This window comes from Coturnix japonica, chromosome 2 (genome assembly GCF_001577835.2).
Source record: "Coturnix japonica isolate 7356 chromosome 2, Coturnix japonica 2.1, whole genome shotgun sequence".
Classification (NCBI taxonomy): Eukaryota; Metazoa; Chordata; class Aves; order Galliformes; family Phasianidae; genus Coturnix; species Coturnix japonica.
This window is the reverse complement of record NC_029517.1, coordinates 68,628,203-68,647,375: the sequence shown is the minus strand read 5'-3', so window position 1 is coordinate 68,647,375 and position 19,173 is coordinate 68,628,203. Positions and strand designations below refer to the sequence as shown.

At 41.1% G+C, this 19,173-nt stretch overlaps 1 protein-coding gene across 4 annotated transcripts in view; it reads right to left on the bottom strand.

The window, feature by feature from the left end:
• Nucleotides 1-19,173, bottom strand: part of RNF144B (ring finger protein 144B) — a 75,181-nt gene that overhangs the window by 27,505 nt on the left and 28,503 nt on the right. For 2 of the 4 annotated variants that reach the window (XM_015854748.2, XM_015854745.2), the window contains one exon: nt 1,262-1,450. In XM_015854748.2, the coding sequence (XP_015710234.1) occupies nt 1,262-1,426 (165 nt within the window). In that variant the 5' untranslated portion in view covers nt 1,427-1,450. Of the gene's footprint in view, nt 1-1,261; nt 1,451-2,856; nt 2,980-15,824; nt 16,374-19,173 lie in introns of those variants that run through there. The other 2 variants (XM_015854747.2, XM_015854746.2) reach the window with 2 other exon arrangements.

Here is a 19,173-nt window from a genome sequence, read left to right as displayed (position 1 = left end):
AGAAGAGCAAGACTGCTTTATAAGTATCAGCTTATCAACAGCTTCCAAGTTTTAAATATAAATTTGTCTTCCTTCCTATCTACCCGTTAAGCACGTCCTCTTAAAACTTATGTTACTAACTAAAGAACAGAAGTGTTTTGTGGAAGTCAACATGGAAAAGACACTGCATTAATTTCAGGCTGAAAATGCAATTAACCACTCTTATCCTGGTTTCTTGAAACATATGGATTTGAAGGTTGGATAAAGAATTGGTTGGATGGTTGTAGGCAGAGGGTTGTTCTCAGCAGCTCTGTGTCCAGGTGGAGGCTGGGCAGAAGATGGTGAGGCACTAACAGGTTGCTCAGAGAAGCTGTGGATGCCCCATCCCTGGAAATGTTCAAGGTCAAGTTGGATGAGGCCCCAGGCAACCTGATCTGGTGGGTGGCAACGCTGTCCATGGCAGGGGGGTTGGAGCTGGATGAACCCAACAACAACAACAAAAAAAAACACAACAAAACCTTCTGTACTGTGACTTCTGACTTGCTTCCAGTATCCATTAGTCGGGTATATCAAAGTCACCATTGCCAGAGTAACTAGGTTCATTTTCCCGTGCTGACAAAGAAATCAGAAGAGCACTAATATCTGCAGGGCTTTTACGAACTTACACAACCTCAGCCTTTATCACTTCCACCAGCTTTATTTGATCTGAATTTGCAGGATGCAAAATCCTCACTGACAACTAAAGGCAATGCATGACCTCGACAATTTCTCTGCAGCATGGACTGCAGAAGCAAAGGTTCAATAGGCCAAGGTTAACTTTTGTTTAGGTTTTTTGATTGCCCTTAAAAAAAATACAATCAAGACTTAAAGGCAAAAAAAAAAGCAACACCTATGACTACCTAGAAAATAAGCGGGAAACAAAAACCATGGTCACAGGATGACTTTTGCTTCAGAAGAAATAAATTTTGATACTGCATATAGATGGTATATGTTCTCTAATAGTCTCAAAATGCATCATTTTTTTCCCATTTACTACTAGGATTTATTGTTATTGAATGCTACAGGAACATCTGATAGAGCCGCATATTATTAAAAGCAGAATAACAGACAAATCTTTTAGATAAAGCAATAGAGACTAATACCAAATGCTTTTTAGGAAAGCATCCCCTATCAGGGGAGATAACACTTCTAGCAGGATATAAGCAATTCCATCTTGCGGTTCTGTCTATCTTCCATTACTCTTAAGTTGCTCTTGCAACTTAAACGTGCTTCTAGATCTTACCGATGTACAAAAGATGCAGCGGCATTCCTGAAGAGTGGTCATCTTATCTAGGGAATATTCGCAGAGACACAGCTTGCAAGTGACCAGGGGCTCCAGAGCTAAGTCTCCAGCTTCTGACTTGTCAGCTGTCATGGTGTCAGGGCTAGACTTCCCTGCAGAGCCCATTCTCTCATCAGTTGTCCTTTTTGCCTGAAAAGAGAAATCAAGAGCTGAAGCATCCCACAGGCCACATAGTTATTTCTCATTGATCTGGGAACTTATAACTTATGAAAGCCCCTACACACCTAAGCACACTACTGTTATCTTGATGCCAGTGAGCCCAGGACCCCAAAAGACCTGAACTGGCCTGCATTCTGAGAGATTTACCTTGTTGGCATTAAATGTATCAGTCAGGGCACTTATCACCAAATTCAAACACAAATCACATAGATTAGATGTTACTTATGTCGCACGCAACAGTATTTTTGTATCCAACACACTATCATGCAGCTCTTCCTATTACTCTGCAGGGCTCCTAGGCATCTAAGTGAGGTTTGTGAGCCTTAAACTAAGTGCACTCACTTTCACAGGGAGATGCTCAGAATAACCATGTCCACAGAGTTGGGGGAAGAAATTTCTGTCCTTAGAAAAGCACCAATGGAATGGTACTCCTCACAGAAATATCATGCTTGAATATAATGGAACTTGCTTCATAAGCATGGTATTTCTGTGAGGAGCACTTATTTCCATCTCTGAGAAACATGGCCCGAATTCCACTGACTTGCCTCTGAATACACTTAACTGATGGCAAGAAGACCTTCACACACATCTGACAAGCAGAGGCCTGGTGGCCAGCTGCACACAGCCACTTGCACCAGCACAAAGTGAAAATGCAGCCCCACCAAATCAAAGAGGTCACTTTACAAATAGAGGATATGTGAACACGAAAACAACAGGGGACTAAGACTCATCCACGTGCCTGTCAGCTATGACATCTCACAAGGCAAAGAGGAGGCTCGAGCCCTGTGGTCCATTTGTGTCTCCCTCCCCTGCAGCCCCATGTCTCCCCATGGCAGGGCTGTCAGGTCACATTTGGCAGCATGTCACTGCTGCTGTGCTGCTGCACCCTAAGCAGTCATGCCAGCTGCACCTGGTCCATGTGTACACAATGCAGTAGCTTGCAGCATCTGATGAATTTTTCCCCAGGAGAAACAATGGTGCCCATGGAGCTAGAAAAGGCAACATGTGAAACCTTGCCCCACAGCACATGTTTCAGACCCATCCCCATGCCTGCCCCATAAGGCACATGTCCAGCGTTCCTATGGGTCTACAGGAAGACCAATTCCCTTCAGAAGCTATGGGACCACAACTGATCTGAATGGAGCGCTCTTTTTCACTCTGTAGTTTCCTAGTCCAGCCTGGTAGAGAAGCCATCAGATATTTCCCTTGGGATGTTTTTCCTGTAAGCAGCCATTCTGAGACACACAATAGTCATAGCCAAGATTCTGGCAACCAAGTTTCTGTCTGCTAATCCAAAGAAAAACCTCCTTTTAATGTCTTGCTATCACCATTCAAGATATGTGCTGTGCCTGCATTATTTTCAGCTCATTCTCCACCTGCTACCATGCAGTCCCCACAACTCGCTCCATACAGCTGCAGAGCTGGAATGCCAGCATGGCCAGAAGCCTTGGAATGAAGCTTCCCTCTGAGTCAGAAACTGCAACACTCTTCTGTAATTACTGCAACAGGAGGGAAAAAAAAAAAAAAAAGAAGCAGTGAGTCACTGAAAATGCTACAGCAGATCAAGAACTACCTGTTATTTAGAACTACGTGTGAGACGTTATCTCAGTGTTTGGGAGAATTGTAACACATTTACTCAGCTGCATCCATAAGGGTAAGCTACTCATCCACACACACAGAGCACCCTGTAGAAATCTCCAGTAGATGACAGAAAGCAAACCTGGAGGATCAGAGTATCCAGCCCCCAGCACAGCCCTGGCTCTCCTCACCACAGCCTTATTAACCCCAGCACAGTTCAGCAAATGAAGCAGACAGGACTGAAGCCATGAGCAAATCCATGCAGCCTGCCTACAGGGCATCTGGGGAAGGCACCACAGCCACCAGCAGCTGCTCACCATCAATGCCAGCCAATCCATAAGCACTTCTCCAGGCCAGGCTGGAACAGCAAAAGATACCCTGTAAGAACCTGAAAATATGTCCAGCAAAGTGAGAGCATGTACACAACCTGCTCCTCTTCCCTGAGCAACCAAATTAATTAGTTTGCTTCTGCCCATCAGAATTGCTACTTTTGCTACTGCTCCCAGAAAAAGCATGCAGAGAAAGGTCACAAAGAAGGGTGGCCCATGCAGCAGTAACTGGGCTCTGAAGAGAAACCAGGCCTGGTGAGGTAGTTCATTCCCATGATCAGAATAGTCGGTGGGAATGATGGGGAGAGAAAAATCACTTGTCTTCCTCTTGTTCTCACCCTCTACTCCTCCTTTTCCAACACTTTAGGATGTATCGTCCTCTCCCAAGCTCTCAAACCACCTCCTCAGCTTTAACACCACTGTCAGAACTGACTTTTCCATCCACTGTGGAGAAGCTCTGAAGTTGCAGCTCAGTTCCTCCAAATTGTTATGGCTTTTACTTTGCTAGGCCCAGTTCCATAGACTATCATTAGTTTATCATACACCCATTAGCACTCTTTATAATGGATTAAAATTCCTCCTGTAATTACAAGTTGCAAAGAATTTAGGTTGAAAACAAAACATTTTGAATGTATGTTGTCCTGCAGAGGAAGAGGGAGTCAGCTGAGGACAAAGCTGAAAAAGAGCATTACATATTTGGTTATATTAGTAAAATGTATATATTAATATATTCTATTAAGTTATACTAATAAGAGTGATCAGAAATAAAAGTGGAAAGTCTCTGAAAAAAATATATAATGGACCTTCATAGTCCATTTAGGCCATAGACCTAAGTATTAAGGTCTTCCCTTTCATGTTCACACACAACAGAAGCTGCAAGAGATCTTGTGGAGCAAGGAAAAACACATCTCAGGGATGCACTGAAACAGAGAAACATACCACATTCTGTAGCAGCACAAATCAGTCAAACTGACTCAAACTGGTCAAACTGGAGGTGCAGAGAAGAGCTGTTACAGCTCATGATAAAAATACCCTCAGCCCCTGTGCTGCTTTTGGGGGGGAGGCAGAGAGGTTGGAGATGAAAGAGTGAAAGGAAGCCTGGGAAAATGGAAAGGTAGGGAGAAATCAGTGTGTTAAGTTTTGGTTTTGTTTCTCACCATCCAAATCTATTTTAATTGGCAATGAACTAATTTTCCCCAAGTACAGTCTGCAACCCCTAGGTTTAAAGTTTCCCTGTGAGCATGCCCTGTAAGGTAACATTCCTGTGACAGTCGTACAAAGGCTCACGTAAATCTGCCCAGGTGCCTCAAAGCAAGATTACCTGTCTGGAAAAACAAAAGTTACTCTGTGTAAGTAATAGTGCAAGCAAGCCAGGTAGTCCCCTAAAAGGCAACATTAGGACATTGTCTGTGTGCCTGCAACCAGATCACTATTTAGCTGAAAAATATGTGCCTATGTGTGACTTTTGCCACTTAGAAACACCATAAAAAATCATGAAAGCCTTCCAACTGATGCTGGAGGAGAATGAGTGGATTATATTCAGTGCCATAAATCACCCTTTCATTTTTCACATGCTGTATCCAATAACAACAAGAGTTCTTAGAGAAGCTCCTTCAAGCCTTGTGTTTACAAACAATTCTGCTGAAGTTAGCAGAGCTCTATGCTTTTAGCTCAAAGCTAAGTTTAAAGGAAGCCAAGGAAAGTACCAAGATGTACAAGCTGCTGCAGGAAATATTCACTGGACAAAAAGGGTCCTTTACATGTTTTTCAGGCTGCTGTGTGCTCAAGGCCATTTGATGAGACAGGTTAAGAGCCCTGACATCTTGTCTACTCCAAGCTTCACCCCCAGGGTTGCCATAAGCCAGCTCCGAAGGGTGGATGTGCATGTACATGGTGGAATCACAAAGAGGATTGGGGTCAGGCTTAAGGTTAGGTGCAGGAGTAGCACATAACAATGCCTCCCCATTTTACAAAAAAATCAGTATCAGAGTGAAGGAACTGACAGCACCTGTGTAAAATTCCTATTTAGTGTTCCAGGTATTTATCAAACGTTATTAGAGAAATATTTGCAAGCTCTGCATTTCTCATGCCCTAGAGATTTTTGAAGTACTCCACCCATTACAAAACATCTCCGATACCATATAAAAATCTGTTTCGACATTGTTCAACACAGCACTCAGGTTTTTTCCATAACTAGAGTTTCTACTTTAAGAATAAAGTAACTACCTAAAGAATGCGAGTGTGCAAAACCATCAGAAAGAAACAGGTCCTTGGGTTCCCCCAATAACCATAAAAGATTTCAAATATGTAAAAGTGGGATTAAGATATAATATTCAGATTACAGAAGACATAAACTAAGATGTGAAATTAGGACATGTGAAGACATATGTCAGAAACTATGTGCTTGTGTTACATGTTTACAAGGGTGGACAGTGATAGGACAAGGGGGAATGGTTTTAAACTGAGACAGGGGAGGTTTAGATTAGATATTAGGAAGAAATTTTTCATACAGAAGGTAGTGATGTACTGGAACAGGTTGCCCAAGGAGGTTGTGGATGCTTTACAACCCAGGCCATTACATGATCCTATGGTTTATAGGATCAACTTCAACAAAGTTCAATCATTTTGACCAGTTCTGGTTACGTATCCTTAGCTGTCCCAACTCTCTCAAGACAGCGTTATTCAAAATTTGCATTTAGGGTAGTTTTTTTTAACTCAGTGATTCTGCACAAAGATTAGTCTGAATCAAGCATGCTATTGCTTCTGTGGTCTAATAGACTGGCCACTAAACCACAGTACAATCATCTCCTCTTTTGATATGCATTGCCTACACAGAGCTACCAGTCTAGTCCACACGGCTCTACTTATCAGGTGCTAGTTCGGGAAGGCTATAAAACATGTGATTAAAGCTCTACTTCAAGAAAGCCATCATCTTCAAGGAGGACACTTCATCATATGTTTAAATGTTTTTATGTAAAAAAGTCTGAGTATCTGCCTTATTAAAATGTGATTATTAACAAGTCAAAACGGTGCTTAAATATTTCTGAAATTGTGCAGTCAGCAACAAGATCCATGAATACAGGGTCTAATTTAAAATCATTTTTCATATATTTGGATTTCCTGTAATACATCTGTGCCTTAATACAAGCAAGCAAGCAAACCAATAACTTGATTACACGCATGTTCAAGGAAAAACCATTTTGGATACCATAATAGGCTACCAAGTTGAAGTATCAGACAGAATAAAAGCATTTCAATATCTGTTCTCTTTGAGCAGAGTCTAAGAGAAGTCAGATGTTTAATATGTCAGACACTGTAAAATTTTTATTTTAAAATAAGCTTTTTAAAGATCAAGCAGCCTAAGTCAATTTGCAGTATGTTACATGAGGACACAACGAAAGCACTTTCTCTCACTTGCTTTTGCTGGAAAATCAGGGGAAAAACAAGCCTTGAGCTGCTGTTCAAGAAGTATTGGCTTTATAGAGTATTATCATACCAAGCTAGCAACCAAAACATAGATATATATAATATATTGTAAAGGATATACTGAGTGGGAAGCCTCTCACACACACACACAAAAGTAAGGGACAAAATGCAGTAACTCAGAATATCATCCTGCTTCCTGGAAGGTATTTTTATTCTATTAATTCTATTTTTATTCTTCTAAGATGCCTAAAGTACATATTGAACAGCTTCCCAAATCCCACACAAACCCAATAGTTTCAAGTTATTCTAGTAAATCAAAACATCATTAGAGCACATGTAAATCATTACACTCCACAGCCCCTTGAAGGATGTTTGGTAACACTATCTCTACTGTAATACTGGGCTGTAATACTGTAATACTTCCCGATCACTTACAAAGACAGAAAAAGAAATACTGCAGAATTCTGATCTTCTCTCTTCACTACAGTCAGCAGCCATGCAACAGCATAAGTCATTGACACTACAAGGACAAGGGTAAGCCTTTTTGGGGGGATGATGTCAGATCACTGCATCGCAGAAGCCACAACTTTCACCCTGTTCTGCTGGAACTAGGAAGGTACTGATGCTGAGGAGACAGATCCATCAACACTGCCAGGCTAGGAAGTAAGCTTCCCATATCACATCTACTGTACTAAGCCATCAGGGGAGGCTCAGCCTGGCTACTAGAAAGAGGCTCTTCATCAAAGGGTGGTCAGGCTACCCAGGACAGAGGTCAAAGCACTACAGCTTGGACAATAAAACGTATGGTTTGAATTTTGGGTGGTCTTATGTGGAGTCAGGACTTGGACTTGGTAGTCTTTGTGTGTCCCTCCCAGCTCATTATATTATGATTCTATGACTCAGGTGCTGGAGGCCTGCAGGCAAGCAATTTAGGGTGACCCAGATGAACTGAGCTTGCTCTGCCTAAGGTTCAGGATGATGGTTCAGGATGCCCACAGTAAGTCATGGCAATATATCTGGTTCTGCAGCTTGTTAGTAGCAGGAATCTCCTTAAATTTCATGCTCACCCTACACACTGTGAAGCTAAAGGGAAGTAAAAAAGCACAAACTGCAGTGGAACAGGCACAGCTGCAGCCAGTCAATAGCACTTGCAAATGTGGCATCAAACATTTCTAAGTTTTTCCAAAACACATCAGAACAACAAAATTGTGCCAACTGGAATTTCAAGTATTAATGATCAACACAAGATTAGACTCCAAAGCTTATCTAAATGACACTCCCTATTCTTAATGATACTATGCAACATCTGCCACTGCTAAGCTACAAGGAATTTCCATTCTAACTAGTTTGGTGTGCTTTATTTTGAACTTCCTGTTGACAAGAGCTAATATACCACCACTAAGAAAATCCCCACTTTTCATGACATTAATTTCAAAAGCAAATGATAGATCTTCCTTTTTGTCCATGTGAGGATTTTTTTGTAACCACAACACAGTAAGTAAAAAGGAATAGAACCCTTGGGATGTCAAGTGGGTTGGTAACTTGGCTAGCTGTTTGGCTCAGCCAAAACAGGAATAGGAAGTCAAATTTGCCTTTGACACAGAAAAACAGAAAGTTTATTTTTGTTAACTTGATAACAAAACCTTGGGATACATTAACTCCTTGAACTGAAATGTTTACAGTTCAAATAGGATGTTTTCAGAAGATATTTGTGACATTGGCCTATTCTAAGGTCAAGGATTTTCAGAAGGTATTTGTAAATTCATGCTGTTAAAGCGGTGGAAGTGTATTTGACAGAGTGGCCAACTACATCTGTTTGGTTGTAGCAAATTCTCTTCTAAGAAGAAACTCAGTGAGCTGTTGGGCTTCTCCAGCTGGAGACCAATCCTTCAGAGCAGCCGAGGCTGCGTGCAGGGAGTAGCGTCCGGACTGCAAAGCAGGCAATCCAAGGCAAGTAGGGACACGACTCACAGCCAGGCCTTGAAGGTGACAGCAAAACACTTCTTAGTGCCAAGGCAAGCATGCAGAATTTTCCAGTAGGCAAAAAACATCTGAGCTGAGCAAAACAATGAAAGAGATCTTCCATTGAGCTCTGTGGGAGCACTGTATAGTGAAGAAATCAACTGAACTCCATATATTGAGAAAATAGTACCTATTTACTTTTTATTTTTAGAAGAGATGATCTGAGTAATGGTTTCTTTTCAGAGCTTGCAGTGATTCCTTTAACATCTCAGTCATTTCATTCTGTGAGGCCAAGAAATCCGCAAACTTGAAAGATTATGGTGCTGCCATCTTGTTTACTGTCAGTGTCAATGAGTACTTTCACACAATTTTGGATTTACATCAAAAGGAATCAAAGAACAAGTTTGTTTTCCTTTTACAAGTTTTCTGTGCCTGCTCAGTGAGTAAAACTAAAAACAATGAAGGTTTAGTTTGCCCTCTATCTAATCGTTCAGTCAAATATGCTGTGTATTATTATAAATAAAACATGCTGTTCAAGATAACTAAGATAAATACAATAAAGGATTATAAACTACCTTCAACCAAAGAATGTCTCAATGACTTAGAACATTGGGAAGGGTATCAGGCATCAAAGACTGAGAGTCTAGTCTGAAGATTACATCTTGGGGGAGTCACAATAGTTAATACAACACTTTACATTAAGAAAACAACATGAGAAAGTATTCACTGTGCTGTAGTTTGATAAGAAATAATACAGAGTCATTAAGAAGTAATGGAGGAGGTTTGGGAACATGATATGAGAACAGCTTGTTTTGCAATGAACACCTGCATTTATTGAAGTAACTGACACTTATTCTCATAAGTGGTTGTTAGCCTCATCGGAGCATACCCTGAAATCTCTGCCAGGTCCTCAGCGATCCAACCCTACCAAAGTCAGCTGCAACAGGAGGTGAGAGAAGGACAGAGAACACTACAGCTCCAGCCAGATCTGCAGAGGCAGGAAGGGGAAAGAAGCTCCTGTAGCAATCCCTGTTTGACCTTCTCTCTCCTAGTTCTCTCAATGTCCACATTTGCTCTTCCTCTTTTTGATCCCGCTTGCTGCACTCCCTCACTTAAATTCCAAATTTCAACTTTCATTACAGAAATAATTTCAAAGGAGAACAGAAAGCTGTAAACACAGACCTGAGCCTTAAGATCCTTAGAATCTAACAGGCTGGTCCCTACATTACCCTATACAGAAAGTCAAAGCCATGACAATGAAAATGCTTCCAATGGCTCCTGTAGGCCTGTTCACGTATGCACAGATAAGCAACTGGTGATAGTTTAAAGCTGCCCTTCCAAAACCTCCCAAACACTCCAAACAATGTACATCTTATAACACAGCACTGAAGGATCTTATAGCCTTGCTATACTATAGCATGACAATCTTCTAAAAAATCTTCCTAAGGATACCCTTCTGGTGGATGGGCCCTTAATTAAGGCCATGACCCCCAAAAAGGTCTTTTGTCATCTCTATTAAATAATTAAGAATCATAGAATCACCAAGGTTGGAAAAATCCTAAAAGATGATCCAGTCCACTAAATCATGTTCCTCAACATAACATTCAATAGTTCCTTGAACACCCCCAGGGTCAGTGACTCCACCACCTCTCTGGGCAGCCCATTCCACTGCCTGACCACTCTTTCTGAGAAGAAAAAGAGATAGGGGAAGACATCTCAACTCCTTCTTTACTCCTCTCCCCACAAGTGCTTGTTTCTTTAATTTGTTGGCCCAGTAAGCCAAAAAGAGGGAGGCTATGTCAGCAATGGGTTTGAAATTGGTCAAATGAAATGGCTACTTGAGTGTTTGCAATAAAAACAGTGGACAGTATTAAAAAACACACATCCTTAAAGCAGCATTAGCTAAATGTTATATACATTTACTCCACTCTAGGCAAAAGGCATGATTTTCTTTCCCATAAACCTTCCCTGGAGAGTGTGATGGAGACTCATCACTATTGAACCCATCAGCACAAACGTGAAGAGGTGTGAAGGGCTCAAAACTGCATTTTCTCCATTGTGCAAAACTTCATGGAGTAAGTTATTGCCAGCCCTCTGTACATTACCATAGTCCTAAACTGGAGAAATTCCACCAAGACAGGTTCCACAATCAGGGGTTAGCTGAAATTTCTTTAGCAGCAAAGTCTTAAGTGAGTACACTGCTAGGCAGCCCACACGATCAGCTTTTTTCCCCCTTATTGACTACACCTCTATAACCTAAAATTTATTTTTAAGAGGGGGGTGGAGTTTTGGGGCAGGGAATACTAGCTTATTTTCCTTCATCTTCTCCCCGCATCCACCCACCTGAATGCTTCCAAAATTAAGAGGAGCCAGAACACATGAACATTCCTATATACAGTTCAGACATAACCAGAGTCAGCCCGCACATCACAGCTTCTAGTTAATCTCAGAATTTTCTTGCATGCAAATGATTAGTCTATATGCTAGCTGTCATAAAATATGTTTTTCCTTCTGCATACATGGCGTTTTACAGCACCCAATTTTGAGTGATCTCTAGCTGTATATTCATGAGCAAGGAATTCACCCCTAAGCCACGCTGATTTATAATAGATAAAAGTGCAAGTGTAGGTAGCCATCAGGGACCTGTCTAAGTACCTGAACATAGGGAGACAGCTCTTCTGCTGCAATATTATTTTTTTTTCTTTTTACAAGCAAACAGAGCACATAAAGGCTTTCAGATCTGCACATTTCCTCATTGACAGTCTGAGGATACAGTATTTTGTGTAAGCAACCATGAATATCAAAGCTTCTGTTGGAGACACAGACAGCGTCCACACTTTGAATGACTCATGTCTTATGCTCTTCCTTCTCTCCTCATTATTATAGCAAAGTGAAAGGCAGAAAAGCTTGCAACAGACACAGACAAATAGCAATATTCTCAATTAAAGAGGAGGAAAAGGAACACAACAGTGAAATGGTATTTTTTCCTTTCTAGTAAAAAGTAATTTTGTACTGTTTGCCTCCTGATCAGCACCCCTTGTCTCTCCATCAGACAAAAAGCACGTAGAACAATTCCCTGTAACTGCTATGTCTACAACAACCTCTAATGCAGAAGAAGAAAATCCATACAAGAGATGTGTTCTATCGTGTTTAAAGCCACATGCACAAGCTAGAATCTTTCACAGTAGTGTTCTGACTGTGGCTTCCTTGACCAGCATATCCAGACCAAAATCAAAATGTATCTTATCAAGTCACAGCTCTGGAGTTCAGTCCTACACCAACTCATTCAGCTGCCCTTATTTATGGCCTTTGAAGTCTGTCAGAAGAATACAAAATCTCTCATTAGGTTTCATACAAACGTAGTTTCAACAAACTGCCTTTTGACTAAAGCCTGTCTGAAGCTACCTCACTTGAGAGGAGCTAAGCATTCTCTCAAGTCTGACTTCCATGGCCCCAGTTGCTGTGCCTAGCGCTGGTTTGGACAATAGATGTGTTGACCCACTCAGAAAGAAGAGGCATAATGATGCTCACAGAATGGTCCAAACTCCAGCAAAGTCAAAACTGTACTTGCTGGTACCAAGGGCATTCAAAGAATCAGGCCACTTGATAGCATTTCTAAGTAAAACAACATTTTATTCCTGTGCTTAAACAGTGGATTTTCCCTTGGAGGCAGCAGATTCCCCTAGAAAAACAGTAAAAAAAAACCCAAACAGATCTGGGGCAATCCATAACCTTATCTCTTTATTAAAATAGAATAAAAGGAACCAGATATGGGGAACAAACGTCATTGTGTGCAAGTATCTACACATACCAAGATATCTAGGAAACAGCATCAACAAAATATTTTTCTTGTATAGCCACCTTTATTTGAAAGTGTTTACAATGCAGTTAACCAAGTCATGATCTCAGGTACTGAAATTTCCACACAATACCTCTGCTCCTCCCTGGAAAATAAGAAGTTGGAGAAGCCCAACTTAAGTGGGAAGTGTAATTTGAGATACATTATTTTTTTATTATTATTATTTTAATGTTTTAAGAACTGCTAGCAGTGATCTACTTCGTGAATGTAATGCCCACTCTGTTCCTACTCAGTTCAAACCATTTACAAGAGATACAGAAGGATTACTGAACACTATTTTTCTACTGATCAGCACAGTGCTATTTGGCACAAGCACCTCCGTAAATATTTGTTGAGGACTGGGTAAATTTGCTGTGTACGATGGCCCTCAGACCTGTACTTCTCTCTGTCAAGTTAGAAGGCTCATAGTTGAGCACTGGAGCTCAGCTGTGCTTCAGCAGAAATACCAAATGATAGAGGCTGAGCTGACTAACATTGCTATCTCTCCCGCATGATCTTTTCGGTTGTGTTCCACATTACCCTTTACAAACAAAAAGATGATTAATTTTGAGATGGAATGAATGTAAGGCTATTCCTGGCTGTTGGGTTATGAAGGGAATTTGTGAAGTGCATTACACAGGACTGGGCACAGAGTGGGAGAGGCCACAGAGAGAGAAGGGGACTGTAGTCACCTTTCAGCAAGCAGGCAGAGGAAATAGACAGGTTAAGCCTCACAAATGCGAAGGCAATGTATGCTTGGGTACAGGAGGTCCAGTGGACTCAGTTAACAGTGACAATGGCAGCTTGCCACAGTATTTTGTTCATGTGTGCTTGTGATCCATGGGCCTAGAGATGTAATTACAGTCTCAGATTTCACAATACTACCAGTCTGGGAGATATTTATGGGTCTGATATGTACAATCAATCTGCATTGCATAGTTTCAGGTATATTCAAGAAAACTCCCTCACTCACAAAGGAGCACAGCAGGTCTGTTGCCTTTTTTTTTTTAAACCACACATCAAAGCAATATGCATCACTGGGTCTCACTGCTATAAGTCCCTGAGAGGTCTGGGCAGAGCAGGTTACAGGCACAAGACTCAGACTCGTATAACAAATACTTTCAGCAGTGTACCAATGAACCAGGAACCTGGTTAAGTATTAGTGCTTCTTGTTTTCCTGTAAAGTCACTTGCTGCTTTCCATAGTTGCATTTTAAACTGAAGACTTAATTAAGGTCAAGTGCACGCTTTCTTCCTCCAACAGAAAGGAAAGGTCAAATAACCACTGCCATGTTGTTTATTTGTTTTTAGAAAGCTTCTGAAGCTTTTAGAGAATACAGCGTAACCCAAAAGCCCAGCTAGAGAGGAACATTTCCGTATCGTTGGCTATTTATATTATTGACTTATGCTCTGCTCAAGCACAATCACCAAAATATCACTATTTGCAGGAAAGAAGAATGACTGCCAGGAAGGAGCACATGGGATACAGAACAACACAGGGAAATTAAACTCTATCAAGTTGCCAAATTCTATTCCCACATGAAGCACAGGGAGGTTTCTATGTTCTTCTACGAGTAGACAACACTGTTTTAAATATCCTCATTGCACAGTTAAGATGCATGGGAGAAAACAAGTCTGATTCTTGTCATACTGACTTGGATCTGGAATAGCTCCACTTTATTCTGAAGGAATACCTCCCTGTTTACCCTAGCTTTAGATGTTCTGCAAACACATTCTTCCTAATCCATAATGTAGAGCACTTCTTTCAGTATCATAACTACAGCCATCCCCTTATCAACGTACTGTATTTTTTCCGAAGTAGCTCACATTTACCATGAGAAGGGCTTCCGCCACTTTCATGCTATGACAACAACCCACACACCCACTCATTTTCAGGCACAGACAAGTCCTAAATGGCAGGAGAATCAGGCCGGCTTATTTGTTTTGGAAAATATTTAAGGACAGCATTTTGAAACTTCTGCTTCCAGAAATGTTGGTATTCCAAACTCAGTGTTCGTCCTTAACCAAGACCACTTGCCCTTGAGGCTGAGGGCAGCCAAACATATCACGTTACTGTGCCTGCTCACAGCCGGCTGTAAAGCTGCACAGGGGCAATTCAGTCACAGCCTCTCTATCTGCTAAAATGTATTTCTTGAAAACACTGACTGTCTGTTTACTAAGGGGATGGGAATCAGCCTGTGATGTTTCCTTAACTATCGTCATCCTAAATATTTTACTACTTATACTGCTCTCTGAAGGAGGATATTTGATATTGCCATATACAGTTAGGAAGCAGAGTGCCTTCTTACTACAGAAAATACAGAGCCTTACTATAGTCAGAGTGAAACATCATTATTGAAGAACCTCTGTACTGAGAAAGCTCTACAAAGAGAAAGAGAAAGCAGTGCCATACCAGTAAATGCCATTCTCTGTTCTTAGTCAGGGGGGAAAAAAAGAAAAAGAAAAAAGGAAAAAAGAAAAACCAAACAATGCCTACTAGGAAAGCAACATATTGCACATTTGCTAACCTGAAAAACTACATAATCCTAGACCTCAAGCAGATAACAAGTGTACGTAAACACTTGGAACATAGATCAGAATATTTTTTCCTTCATGACACCAGCTGCACAGTGCTGGGACATAAGAAATGGTTTTAAATCAGAAGAAAATCTAAATTTTAGGCTAATCTAAATTCTCCAGACCCTTCCCTTAAATCTAAAGGAAATCTAAATTCAGGCTCCCTCTAGCCCAAGCTGTTATGTCTTCAGTATAAAGTGAGTTCTTATGTTTAAGCTACGATAGATATATGACATAGTATGCCATCTTAACAATTGCTTTCCACACAGCTGCATGTTCTAATACTGCAGCATTTTCAACCCCCTCATACAGAAATTGCTTTAAAAGTTACACTGACAGGAGTAATTTCACCCTTCTGGCAAGTACTTGATGTCTGATTTTCTGTATCTTTAATCATTCAGACTCCAAGATTTCCCTTTTCCCTCAGTTCTAAGCACCACATGGTTAGATTTTAACCAAACCACAAGTAAAATTTATTCTAGCCCTTTAATCATTCTGTTTCTTACTTTGTCTATTAGTGAAGCCTTTTCTGTTTTCTTACATTATAACTTACATTATAATCTTTGGTTCTCTGCTTTTTAAATTATCTTTTGCTTTTAAGGGAAAAATAGGCAGAAAGCTGTATTCCAACGTACCTTGAAAGGAGAGTAGTATTCAGTCCCAGCTGTTTGACTTTTCAATAGCTTCACTCACACTCCAGCGCTCCCAAGAATCATGTCACAACCACTGCAGCTTGCAATCAGAAGCAGAGGCAGATTCCTCTCGCACACCCTTTCTCTTCTCTGTGTATCTGACGGCTGTGCACTTCATAGGACTGCAGAAGGACATGCCTTTCAGTTTCTTCGCCACTCCGATAAATAATCCCTTCCCTGCTATTAAGAGCATGCTGCCATTATATCTTAAAAGCACGTCACAGCTTGTATGCAGTAGCTGTGGGAAAGCTGCATTTATTTATACAGGAAGCTTGAGCACAGCACTTCCTACTTCCCATCTGAGTCTCAATTCAGCGGCAGGTGATTACTTCAACCCTGTCAGATTCCAGCCAGTGCATATCCTACATTCTTATCAGTGCTGCTTTTAACTCCCATTTGTGCCCCAGCGAGATAAAACCGAAAGAGATAACACAATAGATGCAACACCCCAATTGCCATTTAACCTGTTTCAGGATAGCAGTCTGTACGGGTTGTACCCACTACCGGAAGATGATGCCTTCAACACTGCAACTTCTGCTTATCTCCGCATGTGAAAAACGTGGGCTAAAAGTGATTTCTTCACAAGCAGAAATCTAAACTCAGAAGCACCAGCATGATTTCAAATCTGAGTGCTTAGCAATGATGCTTGTGCTCAGTTTATTCTCACACGACACATTTTGACATTTTAAGACGTGCTTGTGTGCAAGAGGGGTGGGAAATATTGCAGTTCTGTGCTTTAATCCTGTGGGTGCAAAGAAACAGGGGGGAGGTATTGTACCATAATGCCACATTCCCCCAAAATTTTCCTGCTGTAGGAAATGTACCACAGCCACAGATACGAAGTACAGACACACCAGAGTGCAGAGGGTGCAGAAAAACAGGGGGAGAAGCAAGTAGAGATGCTAATCTATAATTTTCTTTAAATTATGAAACAAGTTTACTTTATACTTCATGCAATTCTTGCTGGCATTTTGCCTTCAATACTGAGGTACAGGCATTTCTTCAGGGGTTTGCAGAAGCTCATAGGTGAGCTTTTACCTATTTTCAGACCACTATACTGCATCAGGTGAATTTAAGGAGACGACAGAAAGATTGTAGAGCTTTAATTCAGCTTCCTCATGGCTCCACATTACAGCTTTGTCTGAATTAACATTCACTCTTTCCCCTTTGAAATGAGCACAAACTTTCTCTATTTGGCATCAGTTTAAGTCTTTTCTCCACACAGGAAGGGAACAGTATCCAGCCATTCCAGCATGTGGGACCACACTGATCTTACACTATTCATCAGTTGGATCAGGAAGCCTAGAGTCACACCACAAACCTTGCCAGTTAGGCAAGTGGAGCACTTTATAGCAGTAATAACTAATCGTCAGCAGTCAGCAATCCCAGACAGTTCTCAAGAAACACTTGGGATTCAGACCTACTTTTTGGGCTGCAGAGCAGTCATGAAAATATGGAATTCTGTAACTAAGTTCATAACTGGAAAGGAGTGTCCTACGGTAGTTCGTTTTTTATCCTCCATCTTCTGTTCCAGTATGAAATTGCTTAAGCCCCTACCACTTTTTCACTACCTCCCCTCCCTCTCTCTCTCCCTCCATTCGAGCTCCTGTATCTGGGGAGCTGTTCTTCCAAATTAACAAAACTAGATTAGCCCATTAAAATGCAGATAAATTCTGGGAACTCCCATTGCAAAAATCACATTATATTTTTATTCAGTTTCCTACTAAGTGTATCTTTGCGTGAAAGTTATGTGACCACACAAACGTGCAAAACTGCTTATTACAAATTTCCCTTCAGCTTCACAGAGTTGGTGAGAAACATCAGGAGAGTTCCTCAAGACACTTAATTTTCTGGAAACCGTTAAGATGCCCTCACAGCAACCACTCCACTTCAAGAGTAGCAAATCCTAAACAGTGGTCCCCATGTCTATGTGGAGGACAATCACTTCTGAAGCTCTGTGGGTAGCTGGTATTCCCAAGCTTCTTTCTTCAGTTCTGTGTTTGCTTCTGTGCTACTTATCCTAGATCTTCATGGCAAAGAGGAGCCAAAGGTGCCACGACACTGTGCCAGAATGAAAGCTATAAGGACTTGCGCTGATTAATGCTGATGATTCTATCCATCACCACCACTGAAAGTCCTCAGCTGGACTGTTATGAGCTCTCCTGTCAAAATGATTTTTCTTCCAATAGCACTTCAAGCCCAAGTGCTTCACAGTTTTATAGAAGCACATTTTCTTGGCAAGTTAATTGTGTAAAGTGTTATGAGTCATGCTAAAATTTCTATCCAGCTGAAATGCCTACATCTCTTAACTCTCATCGACTGATTTCCTTTTTGAGCCAACCAATAAAAAAACACAAGTAGGGAGTGTCTCACAATGCCAGTCATAGCAGATACTAAGCCCTCCCACTGTTCTCTTTCTTCTTCAATGAACAGCAGCACAAGGCACAAAACAGAGGGAGTCCGATTAATTTTTTGGTTGCTTTTAACTGACACTTTTATAGCAGAGAGGTGGGGGATTCTATGAGTCTCTGTGATGATACATGCCAAATCACTACATCACAGTGAATTTTCATTTAACAGCCAAAGAGTAAAGGGTGGCAGAGTTAATTGCTAATGTTGCTGTGTCATTCTTGCAGCTACTTGAAATACTTACAAAATGACTAAGCCACATTGGTGTTAACAAAGTTATTAATTTATGACATAGTTGGGTAAAAAAGCAACAGTTTGACCCCTGCAATGGTCTCCCACATACCACAATCAGAATACCATTAACAACAAATGAAAACACTGAGTTAGTGTAAAACTAACAGAGTTTCATTATAGGAAGGCTGCTCCAAAAGTAATGCTTCTTGTTTTATTATGTTGGCCGACAATGTCGTAGGCTCACATTGGTGGTTTGTCAGTAAAGGTTGAACTTTCCTGCCAATATCCCATTACATTTTGTTACTATGTCAGAGCAATGGAGCAACCTGACAAATGGCATCTGCTATGGAAGTGCAGATGAAGCAAAGGTGTGGAATGGAATACTTCCATGTGGAAAAAAACGGCACCCATTGGCATCCATCTGTGCTTAAGGAATGCTTATGGAGACCAAACAGTGGATGTGGGCACAGTGAGGTGGTGGGTGCTGCATTTCAGCAGTGGAGACAGTGACAGCAGGTCAGCTCTGCTGGTGTAAATTGTTACTAGTGAAGCATGCAGGCTCTTGTTCATCTCAGGTGAAAACACTCAGCTAATGGTGGTGATTATGTTAAAAAAAAAAAGGAGTGTTCTGTAGCTGAGAATTTGCTCT